Source organism: Micromonas pusilla (assembly GCF_000151265.4).
Source record: "Micromonas pusilla CCMP1545 genomic scaffold MICPUCscaffold_4, whole genome shotgun sequence".
In the NCBI taxonomy this organism is placed as follows: domain Eukaryota; kingdom Viridiplantae; phylum Chlorophyta; class Mamiellophyceae; order Mamiellales; family Mamiellaceae; genus Micromonas; species Micromonas pusilla.
The window spans coordinates 1,442,674-1,460,846 of NW_003315885.1; the positions used below are offsets into that span (position 1 = coordinate 1,442,674).

Consider the following 18,173-nt stretch of genomic DNA (forward strand, 5'->3'; position numbering starts at 1 on the left):
AGTGCGCGACGAGAGATTTCGGGCCTATCCTCGCGCCCCGAGACACGAACGACGCGAGCTCGCACGCGCTCGGGCCCGCGCCTTTTCCCGCGCCCCAGACGCCGTCGGCGCCGACGGAGAGACGACTGACTTTTCGTCCGCCGCCGCCGCCGCCGCCGCCCCCGCCGCCGATGCCGTTCATCATCGCGACGTCCCACGTCCCCAAGCTCACGCCCTGATGCGCGGCGGGGAGCGCCGCGAGGACGTCCCCGTCCGCAACAGAGTGGTGCAAAAGCTCCGGAAGCGTCCCCACGTGCACGAACCGCGAAGGAAGCACGGGCACGACGAGCAACGGCGCGCCCTTCAGCGTCTTCGCGAGCGCCTCCCGCGCCGCGCGCAGCCGCGTCGCCTGAACGCCGCCGCCGTCGGCGGCGGCGGCGGCGGGGAGCGGCGGCGGCGCGCGGCGCGGGAGGCGCTCGACGTGATGCTGGAGGGGGCGGTGCTGGTCGTCGTGGTCGTTGCCTAAACGCTGCATGAAGTCGTCGTGCGGCCGGAGCTGCACGTCGGCGAAGACGCCGGGGTTGGACGCCGCGCATCGAACGAGCGCGTCTCACGCGCGGTACCCGATGTGAAACGCGCTGTCCGTGAGAACCCACTCCGGGCCGCCGCCGCCGCGGAATCCCATCGAGGACGGAGAGGGCATCACCGCGCCGGAGGCGTGCATCGTCGACGAGGACGGTTTCTGGAGGCACCGGACGCATTCGAGCGCGGCGACTTTCCGCGGTCCACGCGGTTCCTCGATCGCGACGCCCTCCGCCGCCGCCGCCGCAAGCGGCCGCGGGCAGCCTCTCGCCCAACGTCGCCGCCTATCTGCTGACCGCCGGTCAGCACCACGTCATCACGACCGACCACCAGGGTCGCCGCCCCGCGGCCGGCGCGGCGTCGGCGGCGGCGTCCTTCTCCTTCTCCTTCTCCTCCTCCGCCGCCGTCGCCTCCGCCGCGAACGCGCGGAGACTCTCCCGGTCGCACGCGAACACGCCGTGCTGCTCCCCGGTCTTCAGATCCCCGACGTGCCCGAGCGCGAGGATGCCCCAGGACGCTTTCTCTCTCGTCTCGTCGCTCAGCGCGGGGGTATCGCCGAACTGCAGCGCGACGTCCGCGGAGGACACGAACACCCCGGGCGGAAGCTGGGTGACCAGATCGACAAAGTTCACGAGCTGCGCTTCTAAGATGGTCGCCGGGACGCCCACGTCCGCGGCGTCCATCGGGAGCTGCCCGAACGCTTTCCCTAACGTCCCGTGCGCGGGCGATCGTTCGCTGTACCCGCCCGCGTGGAGGAGGAGTATCCGCCCGCGCGTCCACGCGTCGTCCGTGGACGCTTGGAGTTTTAACATGACGTGCAGCGTCGCGCCTCCGCTCCCGACGCGCGCGCCGGGGGGGTCCGCGACGACGAGATAGGTCGCGCGGTCGCCGGGGAGCTGTCCGCGCGCGTGAAGGCGGTCGAGCTGGGCGTCGTACACCGCAGCCTGGCGCGCGTTCGCCGCGGTGAGGACGACGACGTCCCAGAATCGTCCTCGGAGGTCGTTCGCGAGTTCCCCGCCGCGGAGCATGCGACGGTACGTCCGCAGCCGCGCGTGCGCGCCGTCGCACATCGTCTTCTGCTCCGCGGATATCGATTGGAAGTGCGGCGCGGGGAGGTGCGCCATGGTCGTCGTCGTCGCCCCGACGCCGCCGCGGGAGGAGAGCGCCCGCGCGCCTCTCCGCTGTGCGGCTTCCGACGAAACGCGCGCCAACGACTCCCGAAAAGTCATCACTGAACTCGCAACAACCGACGCGCTTTATCCGCCCACTCATCTCGGCGCGTCGCCATGTCGCACGCGTGCCCTCGCGCGGCGCCGCCCGTCGCCGCGCCATCTCGGCGGCAACGTCATTCACAACCGAAACCCGGCGCGCGAAGAGCCGTCCGCGCGCGCGGGCTAGACTCCATGGACGTCGGGCGAACGATGGACGAGCCCTTCACGCTCAGCGGCGAGGGCGGATTCGTCCGCCCCGAGAGCTGGAACCGCCCGAAGCGCATCATCTTGATTCGTCACGCGGAGAGCGAAGGGAACGTGGACGAGACGGTGTACCAGCGCAAGCCGGACCATCGCATCGAGCTCACGGAGAAGGGCAAGCAGCAGGCGAGGGACGCCGGGGAGAAGCTCAAGGCGATTTTAGGTCCGAACGAGAGCGTCTACGCGTATGTGTCGCCGTACATGCGCACGGAGCAGACGTTATACGAGATTGGGCAGGCGATCGGCACGCACCGGGTGTTGGGCGTGCGAGAGGAGCCGCGGATGCGCGAGCAGGATTTCGGGAACTTTCAAGACGTCGGGATGGCGGAGCTGAAGAGAGAGCGGCAGCGGTTCGGGCGGTTTTTTTTCCGGTTCCCGAACGGCGAGTCCGCGGCGGACGTGTACGACCGCGTAACGTCTTTCCGGGAGACGTTACGTAACGATATGCACTTCGGGAGGTTCAACTGCGACGTCACCGGGTGCAGGACCGAGGACTGCACCGTCGTCATCGTCACCCACGGGCTGACGTTGAGGGTCTTTCTCATGCGTTGGTACAAGTGGAGCGTCGAGATGTTCGAGAGGTGTCGAAACGCGCGAAACGGCGAGCTCGTCGTCATGGAACGCGGCAAAGGAGGGCGGTACACGATGCTGAACGAGCAAAACGGGCAAGACGAGGAGTGGCTGGCGAAGTTTGGGTTCAACGAGGAGATGATAGCGGACCAGGTGTGGGCGAAAGACGCCCCGGTCGACGGTTTAAACTCGGAGTGGCCGACGAGCAAAGGGCAAATGTTCTTCGACAACTTTCCGGGTCGGCTGGAGCGCACGCGCGCGGCGTGCGCGAAGTGGCGGACCCCGAGCGGGGTCGAAATCGATTGATTCACGTATCGAGTGTTTTTGGATGCCTATCGCGTTGATGTTTTATAAGAATAAACGTACTAAAACGAATAAGCCCCGATCACCACTGCTGCGTGCGCGGCGGCGTAAACGCGGCGAGGTTCGTGAACCCGCCCGCGTCCCACATCGCCGCCGCTCGCAGGGCTTCGCTCATCTCCATCGACGGCGACCTGAACTCGTGTTTCCTCACGGTCCCGTTAAACCCCGGTAAGGTCACGACCGCGGCCGCGGACGGGATCGGCGCCTCGTCCTTCACGCCCTCGAGGTCGTTCATAAGCTTCTTCGCGGCGTCTCTCACCGACGCGTCCACGGTGCTCGCGGCTTTGACGATTTCGTTCAAACCGTCGCGCGCGTCCGACGGATACGTTCCCGCCATGTGCGTCAGCTCTTGCAGCGAAATAAACGCGACGCTGTGCGGGAACGCGGGCTTATACGGCGTGCTCGCGCCCGCGCCGTCGCCGTCCACGCTCAGCGAGTTGCTGAAGCTCTTCAACGACGCCCTCGCGTGGTGGAACAACGCGCACGCCGCGGGGGTGTACCCCGTGCTCGCCAACACGAGCGCGCTGAGATAACACCGCATGAGCGTCACCTCCGCCCGCGTCCTCGGATCGATGCTCACGGCGGCGTTTCTCCCGAACGACACGAGGTCGAGCGCGTTGAGGATTCTCGGCAGCGCGTCCGTGTTCATCGCGCCGCCGCCGGTGCGTTCGTTCTTTCGCAGCTCGTCGTTGGCCGCCATCACGGCGAGGTTCGCCGCGCCCTCGACGTCGCCGGCGATGCACCGCTGCGCGGCGTTCTCCCCCGCGTCCGTCCCGGGGTTGCCGTCCAAGACGAGCTCCTCGCACGCGCGGTTGAATCGCTCCAACGCCATCGCGTTCGTCTCCACCGCGGCGTACCGCCCGCGGACGAGCAGAAGCCTCCACGCGCGATGGTCCGGGTTGCCGATGCCCCCGGCGACGTCCCGCGCGAGGTCCCACTCCCCGATCGCGCTCGCCTTCTCCGCGAGGAGGCTCCGCGCGTCGTCCTCGCTCCCGGCGCCCGGGACGGACAGCATCAGCGCCGCGGCCATCTCCGTCTGCGCGCCTCGGACGAGCGCCTTCACCGCGGAGTATGCGTCGCCGACGGAGAGGTGGCACGACGCCGCGCCGACGGCGTCGCCGTGCGCCAGCTTGCGCTCCGCCTGCGCCGCTCTCACGTGCCTCGCCTCGTCCCCGGCGGGGATCTCCGCGGCGAGGCGCGCGCCGGGGGTGAACCCCGCGTCCGTCGACGGCGACGGGTCGTTCGAGTCGCCGTCGCCGCTGACGTTGACGTTCAAACCCGCGAGCGCGGACGTCGGCGGCGGCTCGGAGTGTCTTCCGGGCTGGGCGTCCGGCGGCGCGAACGCGCCCATGCTTCCCATGTTCGACGAGTTGCTCTTGCGCAGCGGCTGCTTCACCACGAGCGGCGGCAGCGGCGCGAGTTTCCCTTTCGTCAGCGGCGGGAGTTTCGGCATCGCGGAGATGGAATCGATCGAGCTCTGCCTCGAGTGCCGACCCGCGCCGTTCATCGGCGAGAGCGGGCCGGGCGACAGCGGGTGCGGGGAGATGGACCCAATCTCCCCGAGCGGCTCGAGCATCTGTTCTCTCCCGGGGGACATCATCCCGACGTCGTTGCCGCCGCCGAAGGACGACTGCCGACTGTGCGACATCGCCGGCGGGATGTCCGCGTGGCTCGACATGCGCGAGTGCCCCGGCTGCCGCGGCGGGTCGCGCGGCGGGTCGTCCGCGCCCGCGTCCCCGAATCCGCCGTCTCCGATCGTGCACGCGACGGTGAACGCCTCGTCGTCCCTCCCCGCCTCTCTCAGCGCGGTCGCCGCGTCCGCGGCTTGTCCGGTCGCGAGCTGGAGGTTGATGAGCTTGTCGAACTCGCTCCCGGCGGCGGCGAGCGCGGCGGCGCGTTCTCTCGCGATTTTCCGCCAAAACGCCGTCGACACCGCCGGCGCCGCCGCGAGCGCGGCGTCCCAGTCCCCGAGCTCTTTCATGATCTCGCAATACGTGTCCACGTGCCCGAGCTGCAGGCGGTACGCCGCCGCCTGTCTCAACGTGTTTTCCCTCGAGGAACCGACCGCGCCCTTCCTCCCGCCCGCCGTCGTCTCGAGCGCCGCCGCCGACGCGCCCGCGAGGGCCCGCGCTTCGCACTTGTGCGGCACCGTGATCCCGCTCGGCTCGTCGACCCTCGCCGCGGCTGTCCCTTGCGTCTCGATCGTCGCGAGCTTCCACATCTCCTCCGCGCCGACTTCTCCGGACAGCACGGTGAACGCCGCGGCGTTTCGTTCGCAGTTCGTCTTCGCGCTCACCATTCTCTGCCGCATCGTGTGCGTGATCGCGTCGCCGGTGAGCGCCAACCTCACGCCGGCGTCGTCCCCATTCTCCCCCGCGCCGTTCCTCGGCACCCCGTTCGCGCTCATCGTCCCCGCCTTCGTGACGTCCATCCCGAGGACGGCTCGTAACTTCGCGCTCGGGCACATCTCCTCTGTGCTCCAGAATCGTATGGTCGTGTCCCTCGAACACGTCACCGCCATGAACGGCCGCGCGTTGTGCGTCGCGATGGCGTACACGTCCGCGAGGTGCACGCGGCTGGTGTGTATGCACGTCCCCGACCTCGCGTCCCACGTCTTTATCATCTTGTCCCAGGACCCGGTCATGCACACGTGGGGTATCGAGGGGTGCCACGCCTGCGAGCGCACGCGCGAGGTGTGTCCGGACAACACCACGGGCGCTTCCGGGGTCGCGCCTTCGGTGAGCGTCCACACCCTCGCGGTGTGGTCGTCGCTGATGGTCATCATCGTGTTCTGGATGAGCGGGGAGAATTTGACGCCGTAGGCTTTCGCCGTGTGCCCGAACGTGTTGTCCGTCGGCGCGGCGCCGCAGCATGTCTTGACTCCCGGGTCGTCCAGGTGCGATTCTCTCGCGCCGAGGCGCGCGGACTTTGGGCTCTGCTGCTGCGACCTGTGACCGACGCCCGCGGAAAGCCGCCAGTCCCACAAGTAGATCCGGCCAGACTTACACGAGATCGCGATCCTGTCCGGGCGGAACAAGTCGAACGCGACGCCCGAGCACGGATCTTGCGTCATGATGAACAGCCTGACGCCATCTTTCGTGAAGATGGACACCGACCCGTCCAACGACGCGGCGGCGAACAGCCCGCCTTCTTTCGGGTGCGCGGCGATGCGATGCACGCTCAAGTCGTGCGCGTGGATCGACGGCAGCGTCCTTCCCGTCTTCACATCGAAAAAATACAGCTTCCCCTCGAACCCGCTCGCGCACACTATGCTCCCGTCGCACGAGATCGCGCACGAGTACAGCGCGCCTTTACCGCCGTGATCATTCTTGATGTCGCCGCCGCCGAGCGCGGAGTCTTTTGATCGCGCGTCCGTCGTCTTAAACGTCTGAATCCCCTTCTTCGTTCGCGTGTCCCACCGTCGCACGGTGCCGTCGAACGAGCACGTCACGAGCGTGTGCGGATTCTCCCCGCTCAGGTGACAGTCGAAGATCGTCTCCGTGTGCCCCCCGTCGTTGCTCCACTGCACTCTGTGGTCCTTCACGTCGAGCACCGCGACGTGCCCGGACGCGAACGACACCGCGGCTTTCGTCTCGTTTTGCAGCGACGCGATGGACGAAACCGGGCCGTGGTCGGTTTTAATCGAGTGCAGCGGCGCCGCGTTGCTGACGTTCCACACCCGGACGACGCCGTGGCGGTCGCTCGCGGTGACGAACGTCCCGGGCATGCCGTCGATGAACTTCGCCGCGGTCAAACCGTTCTGTTGCTTTTGAAACTCCATCACGAGAAACGGCTTGACCGCGTTTTTCCCCGCGTCGAACGCGCCTTGGAGCGTCCACAACGCGACGCGCCCGCCCGTGGTCGCGACTAAGACGTAATCCTCGGACTTCGGGTCGAAGCTTATATCCGCGATCGCGGTCTCGTACCGCTGCGACAGCCGGTGGTTCGCGGACCCGCCGTCGGTCTTCGAGAGCCACACCCCGCCCTCCACCGTCCCGCACGCCAACAAGTTCGGAAGCAACGGGTGCTGCGCGAACGCGGTCGTCCTCGACGGCGGCGAGAACGCCATCTTCTTAAGCGTTTCTTTGTTCATGTCGCACACGTACATGCCGACGCGAACGTTGCATATCAACTCCCCCTGGCGGTGCGGGTTCCACGCGATGTGCGATACCTGGTGGTTCGCGAACTTGAGAGACTTGATCGAGGCGTCGCTTTCGATGTCGTAGAAGTGCACGGTGTCGTCCGCGGTGCACACCACGAGGAGGTTGTGTTCGGTCGGGTGCCACGCGTACGCGGTGATCGTGCTCGACTGGCACGCGACGATCTGCGGGGGTTGGTGGGGCGGTCGGTGGGTCAGACGGACGTCGCGCGCGGCGGGCGCGAGGCGGGGCGCTTTTGACGAGAGAGGCTAATGAGAGCGTCGCTCGCGCGTTCGACTTCCGCTCTCGAGGCGCACCTTGCTCAGGCACTGGTCGTCGTTGTTGTAGATGAATATCGCGAGCGTGGAGGCGTACGCGAACCGGTCCCCGCGCGCGGCGATGACTTGCGGGATCCACGTCTGCGCCCCGCTCGGGATGAGGTGCGTCTGCCTGAAGGCGTTCGCCATCTCGGCCGCGGTGTCTCACGGTGCGCCGTCTGTTCGTCGTCCCCAAATCCGGACGACGACGAAAAAGCGCTCGTGGACGGCCGACGGGGGCCTTCGCTCGCTCGCGCGCGCGGACGCGGTGCGCGGTCTCGATCGCTCGCGCGTGCTCGCGTTCGACCGACGCGCGCGGTGCGTCCGCGTGTGCGTCCGGGGTGCTCGCGTCGCGAAGAGAAAGATTCGTTCGTTTCAAACGAGGCGTTCTCACGACCCCCTCTCGGCCTGGCCCGGCCTGTCCACAACTCGTTGTGGATTCATCGCGATGTCCATGTCGGACTTGTTCGGACAAGCCGCGCGCGAGGACGAAAAAACGGTAAAGCGTATGACTCTTACAACGCCGGCCGCCGTCGGTCTCTGTGCTCGCTACTTCTTCATCCTGTGTAACGCGCGCTCGCTCCCCTCCCTGTGCAGCCTCTCCGCAGCCTGCGCCTTCTCCTGCTTCGCCCTACACTTCTCCACGAACGACCGATCGACGCGCACCTTTTTAAAAGCAAACGCCATGAGCGCGTCGCGATCGTGCATCGAGCGAAACGACGCGCCTAAACACTGCATAATCTCCGGGGCGTTATCGACGCGCGTGAGCTCCTTCTTGTTCATCATCAACATCGACATCACGACTCGGAACCACACTTTAAACCCCTCGCTGAACATCGCGTCTAGGACCCTCGCGGACGTCTCCGCGGGGAAGCTCTCGGTGAAGAAACACAGCAGCCACTTGGACGCGATCATCACGAGTTCGACGTCGCACGCCTCGAGGTGCTTCCCCACCTTCGGTTCGATCTTCGCGACGACGTCGTGCAGGACGCCGTACTCCACGATCGTGCCTCGGATGTCCGCGGCGTGGATGTCCGGCGGGGAGATGTCGTCTAGGAGCGCGCACAGGACCCAAAACGCGTCCTCTTCGTCCGTCACGACGAGCAGAAGAAACGCCGCGACGAAGTTCATGCCCTGGCAGTACCCGGTGGACGGATTATGCTTCGCGTAGGACAGAAGCACGCGCTCTAAGACCCGGTGAGAGTCCGGGTTCGACCACCGATCGTTCTCCGGAAACGTCCGGTGCAAGTCCACCCGGATTTGATCCTCCACCGCGCCGTCCACGGGCAAGGATTGCAGTCTGCCGTAGTACTTCCTCGGCGCCGCGTCTTTGCGTTCGCGCGCGCCGCTCGTCGCCATCCACACCGCCGCGCGCAAGTCTTTCGGCACGCCCTTGCGTATGAGCCTCTTCAGCCGCCCGCTCGGGCGGTGGGACAGGTTGGCGAACGCGGCGTCGCCCTTCTTTCGGTACTTTTCCCATCGCTTGTTTCTTCGCGCCGCGCGCGCGTCGCACCGCTCGCGCGCCGCCGCGCCCGCGCCGTCCAAATCGCTCAGGTCGAATCCGTACGCGTCCCTCGGATCGCTCCTCGTCGCGACGACGACCGAGGGCGGCGGCGCCGTCGGCGCGCTCGTGGACGCGATCGCGTCCTCGATCTCTTCGCGCTCGTCCGCGTCGTCTGGCGGCGCGATCACCGCTCGCGGGGTCGCGAAGACGTCCTCGACGTCGTCGTCGTCGTCGCTCATCGTCGCGGCCGCGGGCGCGTCGACCAAAGTCGTCGCGCCCGACTCCGACGCGCGCGCGGATTCCCACGCGCGGAGCGCCTCGTCGTCGGACTCGTCGTCGTCCCAGTCCGAGCCCTCGGATTCTTCGCGGCGACGTTCGCGCGGTTCCGGGTTCACCGCCGCGGTCGATCGTGCGCACGAGCAGCCGAGTCGCATGCACGGGCGGGGCGCGACCCCCGCGGCGCCGCTGGCACTGGTCGGCGGCGACGTTTTCCGAGCGTCGTTGAGCGTGATCTCACGTCGCCGCTCTTCTCCGAGTTAGTTACGCCGCCGCCACGACGCATTGACCAGCAGCGCGCCCGCGGCATGGCGGTCGAGGAGCTCGCCGCGCTCGCGCGGGGACGCTCCGCGCTCGCGTCATCATGTCCGCGATACGCGCGGACGGGCGCGAGGCGGCATCGCGACGTCGCGCGGTGGCGTCTTCCCGCGTCGGCGGCGGCTCGCGCGGAGGGCACCACGTCGGCGAAGAGGGCGATCTGCTCGGGGCGCGAGATGGTACGCGGCGGAGACGCGCGCGCTTCGTCGTCGGGACGGCATCGCGCCCCCGAACGCGGAATCATCCTCCGCCGCCGAGGCGTCTCTTCTTCATTCGGCGAAGCCTACCGCGGCGACGACGACGTCCGCGGCGACGACGACGACGCGTCGTCGACGTCGTCGTCGTCGTCGAATTCGTCGTCCCGTGACGTCGACGTCGCGTCGTCGTCGTCCCTCCCTCCTCTGCTTCGCGTGCCGACGGCCACCGCGGCGATCGCGGTCGGCACGCCGATGATGGCGATGGGACTCCTGCGCTCCGCGTTCAACCTCACGGACGCGTACTGGGCCGGGAAGCTCGGCGCGACGGACCTCAGCGCGCTGTGTTACAACGCGTTCGCGCTGTGGATGCTGCTGCTCGTCGCCAACGTCGTCGGCACCGGGCTGCAGGCGCGCGTGAGCGCGTTCGTGGGCGCGGGCGATTCGCATTCCGTGAGTCGAATCGTCACGCAGGGTCTGTGGGGCGCGCTGTTCGCGTACGCCGCGCTCGCGTGCTTCGCGCCGTTCGCGCCGACGTTGTACGCCGCCGGGCTCGGGATCGACCTCGACGTCGGCGGCGCGTGGCGCTCCGCGGGGGGCAAAACGCACCTCCTCGCGACGCTCCTCGGCTCCTTCGGGATGTTCGCGAGCACCGTGCTGGACGCCACGTGGCGCGGGCTCGGCCGCACGCGCCCGGCGCTGTGCGTCACCGCGCTGAGCACGATCCTCGCGCTGACGTTGAACCCGGCGCTGATGTTGGGGTGGGGGCCGTTCCCGAAGTTGGGCATCGTCGGCGCCGCGGTGGGCTTCTCGGCGGCGCAATGCGTCGGCGCGGCGGCGCACGCGGCGGCGTTGAAGCGCGTGCACGGACTGACGATCGCGATGGCGAGGCCGTGCGCGAAAGACATATGGGGCATGGTACGGATCGGGGCGCCGCTCGCGAGCGCCGGGGTGGTGTTCACGCTCGTGTACATCGCCATAGGACGGATCGCGTCGGCGTGCGGGGAGAATTATCTGGCGGCGATGGGTCTGGGTCAAAAATTTGAGGCGCTCGCGTTTACCGTGTGCGAGGGGTTCCGGCTCGCGTGCGCGACGCTCGTCGGGCAGTGGATCGGCGCGGGGAGACCGAGAGAGGCGAGGGATGCCGCGCTCGTGATCGTCGCGATGTGCGCCGCGTGCATGGTCCCGTTCGCGTGCGTGTTGTTCTGTTTCGGACCGGCGCTCGTCGCGACGTTTTCCTCAGACCCCTCCATCGTCGCCGCCGCGGGGGGGTATCTACGTTGGAACAGCGGCGCGCTCGTGTTCCTCGCGATCGAGGCTGTCGCGGAAGGGTGCTTTACCGGCGTCGGGAACACCGTGCCCATACTCGCCATCGGCGGCGCGATTAACGTGTTGAGGGTGCCCGCCGCGTATTTCCTCTCCATAGCGTGCGGGTGGGGCATCAGCGGCGTGTGGTTCACGCTCGTGACATCGCAGATTCTGAAAGGGTTGAGTAAGTTCGCGTGGTTTCATTTACGCGCGATGCGCGGGGTGATCGACGAGGCGGACGCGGACGCGGAGAAGAGGGGCGCGGGGGGTGGGGTCGCGACGTCGTGACGCGACGTCGTCGTGTTATGACTCACTACTCAGTCGGATCGAGATCGCGACGGTCGTTCACGCTCGTTTGAGAGCATCGTTCTCTGGACGATATCGTATCGTTTACGCTAGTTGCACGCCCGACGACGCGGTGTACGCTACTCATCATTCATTCCGTCAGTACCCCCAGAGCACTTGCTGGTCCCTCAGCGTCCGAAGCAGCCCGAGCTCGTGCCGTTGCGTCGGCGTCTCGATCGCCGCCGCCGCCGGACTTCGCGCCTCCGTCGGCGTCGCCGCGCCCTCCAACCCCGCGTTCGCAGCCACCCCCTCCGCGTGTCGCCACGTCCGTTTCGCGCGCCTGTACCCTTCCCTGTGGAGATCGAAAGCGATGGACGACGGGAGGGTCAGAGGTCGTTCGAGTCGATTCGGGTTCGAAGTGAGGTGCCCGGACGCGCGAGACTCGGTCAAAATAGCCGCGTCGTAGGAAGGCGACAGCGACAGCTGTGCGTCGCGTCGACGGTCGGACGCGCACCTCCCGACGCCGGCGTACTCCCCCAATTTATCCTCCTCCATGACGTCATCCGAAGACATCTCGTGGTACCTCTTTCCCGCTCGGACCCTCGCCTCGGACGCGAACCCCCCGTTCGGCGCGTTCACGCCGCCGTATCCGTGTTCCCACGGCGAGACGCATCGCCGGTCGTGGTGCGGCGAGATGAGCCCGGTCTCGAGCGCGTAGCGGTAGTACTCCACCGTCCGCGTCGCGTCCGTGGGCGTCACCGCGGAGGAAGGGTCGTGATGGAACATCCCGTCGCGCGTCGTTCACTCGCACTCGCGGCGGCGCGTGTCGCGCGCGACGAAGTGGCTCGACCGCGCGGCAGCTTGCGACTCTCAGATTCAAAATCTGGAGGACTGCACTTTTTCAGCTTTACAGGAAGTCGTTGGCTGGTCCGAGTCCGATTCGCCACATCCGCGCACGCGTCCACACCCTCGACATGTCTTCTTCGAGAATATCGTCCCTCTGCCTCGGCTTAAACGCCGGGTGCTGCTTCGCGTACGCCGTCCTGTTCGGCTTCATGCAAACGAAGCTCCTGACGATGTACGGCGTCGAGAGCGACATGAAGTCGTGGAAAAAGTCCGGCGCGTGGGACGTCCTCGCGCAAATCATGCGCGTCGTCGGCGCGTTCGAGTTCCTCATGTCGTTCCTTTACTTCCACTACATCGGGTTCGTGGACAAGCACAAGGCGGGTTTGCGCGTCGGGGTGATGCAGTACGCCCTCCTCGCGTCTGTCTCCGCGTATCGCGTGTTTTTCGAACCCAAGCTCAGCGCGACGAACGTTCGCGTCGCGATGAAATCGCTCGTCGTGCAGCTCGTGTTCCTCGCCGTGAGCGTCGTGGGGATGATCAAGGCGCCGCCGCCGCCGAAGCGGAAGTCCGCGTGAGCGATGCCGCGAGAGATGAGAGATGAGATATGAGAGAGAGAGATGAGATATGAGAGAGAGAGAGAGAGAGAGAGAGAGAGAGCGTGGGGGTGGCGGTCTGGTGGACGACCGAACGACGAGAATGCGACGCAGCGGACGGTGCGCGTCAATTAAAACAATCAATCATCAATCAGTCGCGGCGTCCAACCTACAGCATCCCCGCGATCTCCGTGTCCGCCTTCGCGAGCTCGAACAACAGCGATTCGTCGAAGAACTTGTTCACGCTCACGTCCTCGCTCATCCCCTTCCGTCGTCGCGTCTTCACCATGAACTCCCGAGCCAAGTGCTGCACCGGCGACGGCTCGAGCGGCCGCAGCGCGATCGATCGGTCGAGCGGGTCCCCCGGAACCACCGCCCAGTGATCGAAGTACGACACCCCGAACGCCTGCCCTTGCGTGTGATACCGTAAGTCGGTTTCGAACCCGAACGACTCGATCGCGGGAAGCAGCGCTTTCACCGTGTACACCGGCGTCCCCGGTTTCGGGGAGTCCCCGATAACGTGCCCGCGGCGCTTGGACAACACGGTGTAAATCGCCGACATGCAATCCGCGGGGGTTTGCACCTCGACCGCGTACACGGGCTCCATCAGACGCGGCGACGCCATCAGAAACGCGGAGTACGCGACACGCCGCGCGGTGGGAATGACCTGCCCGCCGCCGCGGTGCAGCGGCTCCGGCGCGACCGCGGCGTCGAGGATCTTAAACTTTACGTTTCGAATCGGCTCGTCGCAGAGCGGCCCCTCGCGCGTCCCCCACTGGAACCCCTGCACGACGCTCTCCCTGACCGCGTTTAACAACTCCTTGTCAACCTCGGACGGTAGAGTGTCGTTCAGGAGCGCGTTCGCGCCGTGGTCGTCCGGCCCGAACGCCCACACGCTGCGCGCGGCGAGGACGTCCCAGTCGTACTTGTTTTGGAAAAAGTCCCCGAGCTTCTTCTTCGGCCACTTCAAGGACACCTCGCCCGTCTCGATGTCGTGCGCTAAACCTTTATCCAGCGGCTCCGCGATCATCGTAAACTTGTTCCGCTTGTTCGGCGTCTCCGCGAAGCACTTCAGCGACGACGTCTCGACGACGGTCTCGCAGAACGTCACGACCGGGTCCGCGACCTTGACCTCGACTTCGCTGTACAAGTCGCGCAGATCCTTCATGATCGAGTCCAGCATGATCTCCCCGGTGCCCATGATCGTGTGCTCGCCGCTCTCCTCCACCTTCGTCACCGCGAGCGGGTACGACTTGTTAATCTTCCTCAACCCCTCGACCATCTTCGGCAGGTCGCTCGGGTTCAGCGGCTCCGTCGCGATCTTCACCACGGACTGGTTATCAAACGCGAGCGGCCTAAACACGTGGACGTCGTCCTTCGTGAACTCGTCAACGAGCGTCGCCGTCTTTGAGATGCTCGCGTCGACGCCTTCGATCAAAACCCACGTCCCCGCGGTCGCGACCTCGATCGGGATCCTGTATCGCGCCTCGTACGTCCACAGATCCGTGACCGTCTTCACCGCGCAATCCTCCTCGTCGTCGGGGGAGTACGCCTCGCCGAGGACGCGAACGCGTTGGCCTTTTTTGAGCGTCCCGCTCATGACTCGTCCGAGCGCGTCGAACGCGCTCACGTCGGACTTTGGGTACAGCTTCGAGATCATCACCTGCAGCGGACCGTCCGCGTCGCAGTTTTTCATCGCCGTGACGACGTCCTCGCCGTCGTTCGCGCTCGCGAGCGGACCGCCGTACGCGTGAAGCACTTTATTCTCCGCGCCCCGCCGCGCCGTCGGGCAGTGCGACGCGAGCATGTCCACGAGCCCGCTCGCGTCGCCGAACACGGACCTGCACGCGAGCTTGATCAGAGGCTTCGTGTTCATCTTGTAGTCCGACGCTTTCAGCGTGACGCCAAACTCCGCAAGCACGCGCGCGAACGACGCCGGGTGCTCGCCGACGGCTTGCGAGTAAATTTTGTACAGCGGCTCGAGGATGAACTGCACGAAGCTCCGCTCGCCGCCGCCGGGCGGGGGTTTCTTCTTGAACGTACGCGTGTCGTCGTGGAAGTACACGTCCCCCCACAGCCTCCGCGAGAACTCTTTCGTGTTCATTTCGACCCCCTTAACGTCCGCGTAAAGCTTCGCGAACGAATGCAGCGTGAACGACCAGCCGTACAACGCGCTGCCGAAACACACCGTGCCGCGCACCGGGTCCGCGAACGGGCAGTTCTCGTCGCCGCCGTACGCAGCCTCGATGACCGCGTTGACCTCCTCCAGCGTGTGACGGAGTTTATGATACGCGTCCGCGGGCGGGAGTTTCAGTTCCAGGATGAGACGGTCGATCTTGTTGACGAAGACGCAAATCGGCAGTCGCTCCTTCGCCGCGTGTTTGATCAGCCGCTCGGTGTTGCACATCACCCCTTCCACCGCGTCGACGACGAGAAGGACGCTGTCCGCGAGTCTGTACGACGCGGTAACCTCGTCGCTGAAGTTGACGTGCCCGGGGGTGTCCATCAGGTTGAAGAGAAGGTGCTTCCCCGTCCCCGACGGCAGCGCCAAGGACATCGGCACGGCTTTGATGCTGATCTCCCGGTCCTGCTCGTCCAGACGCGTGTCCGTGTACCTCAACTGCTTCTCGTTCGACAGCCACTCGTACGTGATCTCGTGCGTCTGCTCCGTGAGCATGTCCATGAACGTCGTCTTCCCGTGGTGCAGATGCCCCGCGATCGCGACGTTTCGAACCAAGTTAGGGTTCCCCGAAAGCCCTTTCAAAAACTCCTCAGACACGTGCATCACCGGCGCGTCCCGCTCTCTCACCTCCACCGACTTCTTCTTCACCGGCGCGATGATCGGCTCCTCGAGCGCTTGCGCGTCCTCGTCCATGACGAGCGTCTCCGTCCCGGCGCCGTAGACTTCCTCCGCGCTCGGGTAGTACTTTTTGTCCTCCGCGAGAACGATCGCCGTCTCCGGGTTCGTGTCGTCCTCCTCGTCCATCAGACCGCCGCCGCCGGCGTCCGCGGGTTCGCCCTCGACGTCGCCGCGCGCTTCCGCGTCCATCCACGCGTCGTCCTGCGTAGGGGTGGGGGTGAGGGGTCGGCGGACGATCGATGGATCGGTTCGGGGAAAGAAAGGGCCTGGCGACGATCGCGCGCGGCGGATCGATCGACGCGATTCGCGTCGATCCGATCGGTCGGCGTCGACCGAGATCTGTCGCGGAGGCGCGGTGTTCGAGCGGCGGCGCGCGCACCTGCTGGTCATCGGCCGGCTCGTCGTCGCTCTCCAGCTCCGGGCCGACGTAGTTCCCGAACTCGTCGTACATCTCGTCGGCCATGGCGCCCGCGCGTTTTCCCCGACGCGCCGCTCGCGCTCTTTCTCTTCCTCACGGCCGAGGGTCGATCCCGCGCGCCGATCCTCGCTGACGTAGCCCCGGAGACGTCTTCCGCGCGCTCGCAAACTCCGCGGGACGCGTTTCGGGACGAAAGCGCGTGCGAGGGTCGCGTGCGTTGCTCTCACGCCGCGCTTCGCCGCTGGCAATCAAGGCGGCGGAGGCGGATTCGCCCATTATATTATTTTCCTCGCGAGCGCGATGAGCGCGAGTTCGCGAGGAGCAGGCACTCACAGAAGAAATAATGCGTTTCCGCTTCCGAGGGCGTTCCCGGCGTCAGATCGGCGCGCGCGGCGCGCCGCGGTCATGAGCTGCGTCACCTCCGGCCCGTTCGGGCTATTCCCCGACTGCGACAACCTCGGCGGGTCCGTCTTCCTCACCGCGGTGTACGGCTTCGCGCTCCTCACCTCCGCGAAGCTCATCGCGGACGGCAGCGAGCTCCTCCTCGAGGTGCTCAGCCCGGGCGTCGTCGGCGGGCTCCTCCTCCCGATCCTCGGCTCCGTCCCGGACGCCGCGGTCATCGTCGCGTCCGGCATGGGCGCGTCCAAAGAGATCGCGCAACACGAGGTCGCCGTCGGCATGGGCACGCTCGCGGGCTCGGTCGTGATGCTCCTCACCGTCACGTTCGCGGGGTCGCTCTGGGTCGGGAGATGCGATCTCGACGACGCGACCGGTCAGATGATCCCGAAGACGCTCACGCGCGGCGCGTTCGAGTTCGTCGGCACGGGCGTCAGCGTGGACAAGGAGACGCGCCTGAACGCGCGGATCATGATCGCGTCGTGCGCGTGCTACCTCGTCCTCATCGTCCCCGCGTTTTTCGGCGACGTGAAGGACGCGGAGTTGGACGCCGTCGCCGCGGGCGTCGCTCTCGCGTCCGCGCTCGCGTATTGCGCATATCAGATCGTCCGCCCGGAGTTCCAAAAGCGGAGGATGCGCGCGGCGAAGGCAAGGCGCGCGCGGCACGTCGGCTCGCGCATGGCGCACAGGATCGGCGCGAGCGTCGGGGGACTCGTCGGCGCCGACGGCGTCGTCAACCCGCGGGCGTTGGACGCGATGTTCGACCAATTCGACGCGGACGCGGACGGCAGCGTGAACAAGGACGAGCTCAGGTCCGCGCTCGTGGCGATGGCGTACACGATGCGCGATTACGAAGTCTCCGACGACGACGTCGAGCACTGGCTCAGGGAGTTCGACTCGAACCGGGACAAGTTAGTGTCGAGGGGGGAGTTCCACGTGGGAATGGAGAGGTGGGTGACAGAGTGCGCGCGGCACGCGAGAATGACGCGCCGTCGTCGACCGCCGCGGACGCGGCCGCGGCGGGCGCGCGCGGCGACGACGAACGACGGCGGCGGGGGGAACGACGGGGCCGACGCGGACGCTGACGCCGACGCCGACGCCGGCCTCGAGCCGCTGCTCGCGCGCGGGTCCGGGGTCGCGTCCGCGAGCGAGACGTCCGACGCGGAAGAGCAGAGGGACGAGTCGGAGTCGGAGTCGGAGTCGGAGTCGGAGTCGGAGTCGAAGTCCGAGCCCGCGACGAAGGCGCAGATCGTCCGCCGGTCGTTCGCGCTCCTCGCCTGCGGAATGATCATGGTCGGTCTCTTCGCGGACCCGATGGTCGGCGCGATCACGTCGTTATCCCACGCGATCGGGCTCCCGTCCCCTTTCTTCGCGTCGTTCGTGTTGACCCCGTTCGCGTCCAACGCGAGCGAGTTGGTCTCGTCGCTGTACTTCGCGTCGAAGAAGAAGAAGAAGAACCTAAGTCTGACGTACTCGCAAGTGTACGGCGCGGTGACGATGAACAACACGATGTGTTTCGGTCTCTTCGCGCTCGTGATGCGCGTGCAAGACTTGCGGTGGGAGTTCAGCGCGGAGGCTGTCGTGATCGTCCTCGTGACCGTCGTCGTCGGCGTCGTCGGCGCGCGGTCCAAGACGTACGCCACCGCCGTCGCGTTCCCGGTGTTGGCGCTGTACCCGGCGTCCTTGGCCGTCGTCGTCCTCCTGGACTGGCTCGGGTTGAAGTGACGCGCGCGTCGTAGGTAGCGCGAGGGCC

General features: G+C 66.7%; 9 protein-coding genes across 9 annotated transcripts; 4 read left to right on the top strand and 5 right to left on the bottom strand.

Moving 5' to 3' along the window:
• Positions 1 to 589: 589 nt before the first annotated feature.
• On the bottom strand, positions 590 to 1,685 carry MICPUCDRAFT_57615 (uncharacterized protein; the record flags this gene model as incomplete). Its single annotated transcript, XM_003058242.1, has 2 exons — positions 590 to 845; positions 889 to 1,685. The coding sequence occupies 2 exons, from the start codon at positions 1,683 to 1,685 to the stop codon at positions 590 to 592; spliced, it is 1,053 nt and encodes a 350-aa protein (XP_003058288.1).
• A 297-nt stretch (positions 1,686 to 1,982) lies between these two features.
• Positions 1,983 to 2,909, top strand: MICPUCDRAFT_16376 (uncharacterized protein; the record flags this gene model as incomplete). The annotated part of the gene is made up of 1 exon (XM_003057862.1): positions 1,983 to 2,909. The coding sequence occupies one exon, from the start codon at positions 1,983 to 1,985 to the stop codon at positions 2,907 to 2,909; it is 927 nt and encodes a 308-aa protein (XP_003057908.1).
• A 79-nt stretch (positions 2,910 to 2,988) lies between these two features.
• MICPUCDRAFT_47164 (uncharacterized protein) lies at positions 2,989 to 7,572 on the bottom strand (the record flags this gene model as incomplete). The annotated part of the gene is made up of 2 exons (XM_003058243.1): positions 2,989 to 7,290; positions 7,423 to 7,572. The coding sequence occupies 2 exons, from the start codon at positions 7,570 to 7,572 to the stop codon at positions 2,989 to 2,991; spliced, it is 4,452 nt and encodes a 1,483-aa protein (XP_003058289.1).
• A 450-nt stretch (positions 7,573 to 8,022) lies between these two features.
• Positions 8,023 to 8,835, bottom strand: MICPUCDRAFT_4201 (uncharacterized protein; the record flags this gene model as incomplete). The annotated part of the gene is made up of 1 exon (XM_003058244.1): positions 8,023 to 8,835. A coding segment is annotated over one exon (813 nt), but the record flags the coding sequence as incomplete, so codon positions are not given.
• Positions 8,836 to 9,696: 861 nt separating this feature from the next.
• On the top strand, positions 9,697 to 11,310 carry MICPUCDRAFT_16145 (Multidrug/Oligosaccharidyl-lipid/Polysaccharide flippase superfamily; the record flags this gene model as incomplete). The annotated part of the gene is made up of 1 exon (XM_003057863.1): positions 9,697 to 11,310. The coding sequence occupies one exon, from the start codon at positions 9,697 to 9,699 to the stop codon at positions 11,308 to 11,310; it is 1,614 nt and encodes a 537-aa protein (XP_003057909.1).
• Positions 11,311 to 11,466: 156 nt separating this feature from the next.
• MICPUCDRAFT_57620 (uncharacterized protein) lies at positions 11,467 to 12,093 on the bottom strand (the record flags this gene model as incomplete). The annotated part of the gene is made up of 1 exon (XM_003058245.1): positions 11,467 to 12,093. The coding sequence occupies one exon, from the start codon at positions 12,091 to 12,093 to the stop codon at positions 11,467 to 11,469; it is 627 nt and encodes a 208-aa protein (XP_003058291.1).
• Positions 12,094 to 12,281: 188 nt separating this feature from the next.
• On the top strand, positions 12,282 to 12,728 carry MICPUCDRAFT_57621 (uncharacterized protein; the record flags this gene model as incomplete). Its single annotated transcript, XM_003057864.1, has 1 exon — positions 12,282 to 12,728. One exon carries the CDS (start codon positions 12,282 to 12,284, stop codon positions 12,726 to 12,728), a length of 447 nt encoding a protein of 148 aa, XP_003057910.1.
• A 187-nt stretch (positions 12,729 to 12,915) lies between these two features.
• EF-TU (elongation factor tu gtp-binding domain protein 2) lies at positions 12,916 to 16,243 on the bottom strand (the record flags this gene model as incomplete). Its single annotated transcript, XM_003058246.1, has 2 exons — positions 15,986 to 16,243; positions 12,916 to 15,807 (listed from the first exon to the last, which is right to left on the bottom strand). The coding sequence occupies exons 1-2, from the start codon at positions 16,067 to 16,069 to the stop codon at positions 12,916 to 12,918; spliced, it is 2,976 nt and encodes a 991-aa protein (XP_003058292.1). The 5' UTR covers positions 16,070 to 16,243.
• Positions 16,244 to 16,429: 186 nt separating this feature from the next.
• On the top strand, positions 16,430 to 18,145 carry MICPUCDRAFT_39526 (uncharacterized protein; the record flags this gene model as incomplete). Its single annotated transcript, XM_003057865.1, has 1 exon — positions 16,430 to 18,145. The coding sequence occupies one exon, from the start codon at positions 16,430 to 16,432 to the stop codon at positions 18,143 to 18,145; it is 1,716 nt and encodes a 571-aa protein (XP_003057911.1).
• Positions 18,146 to 18,173: the final 28 nt, after the last annotated feature.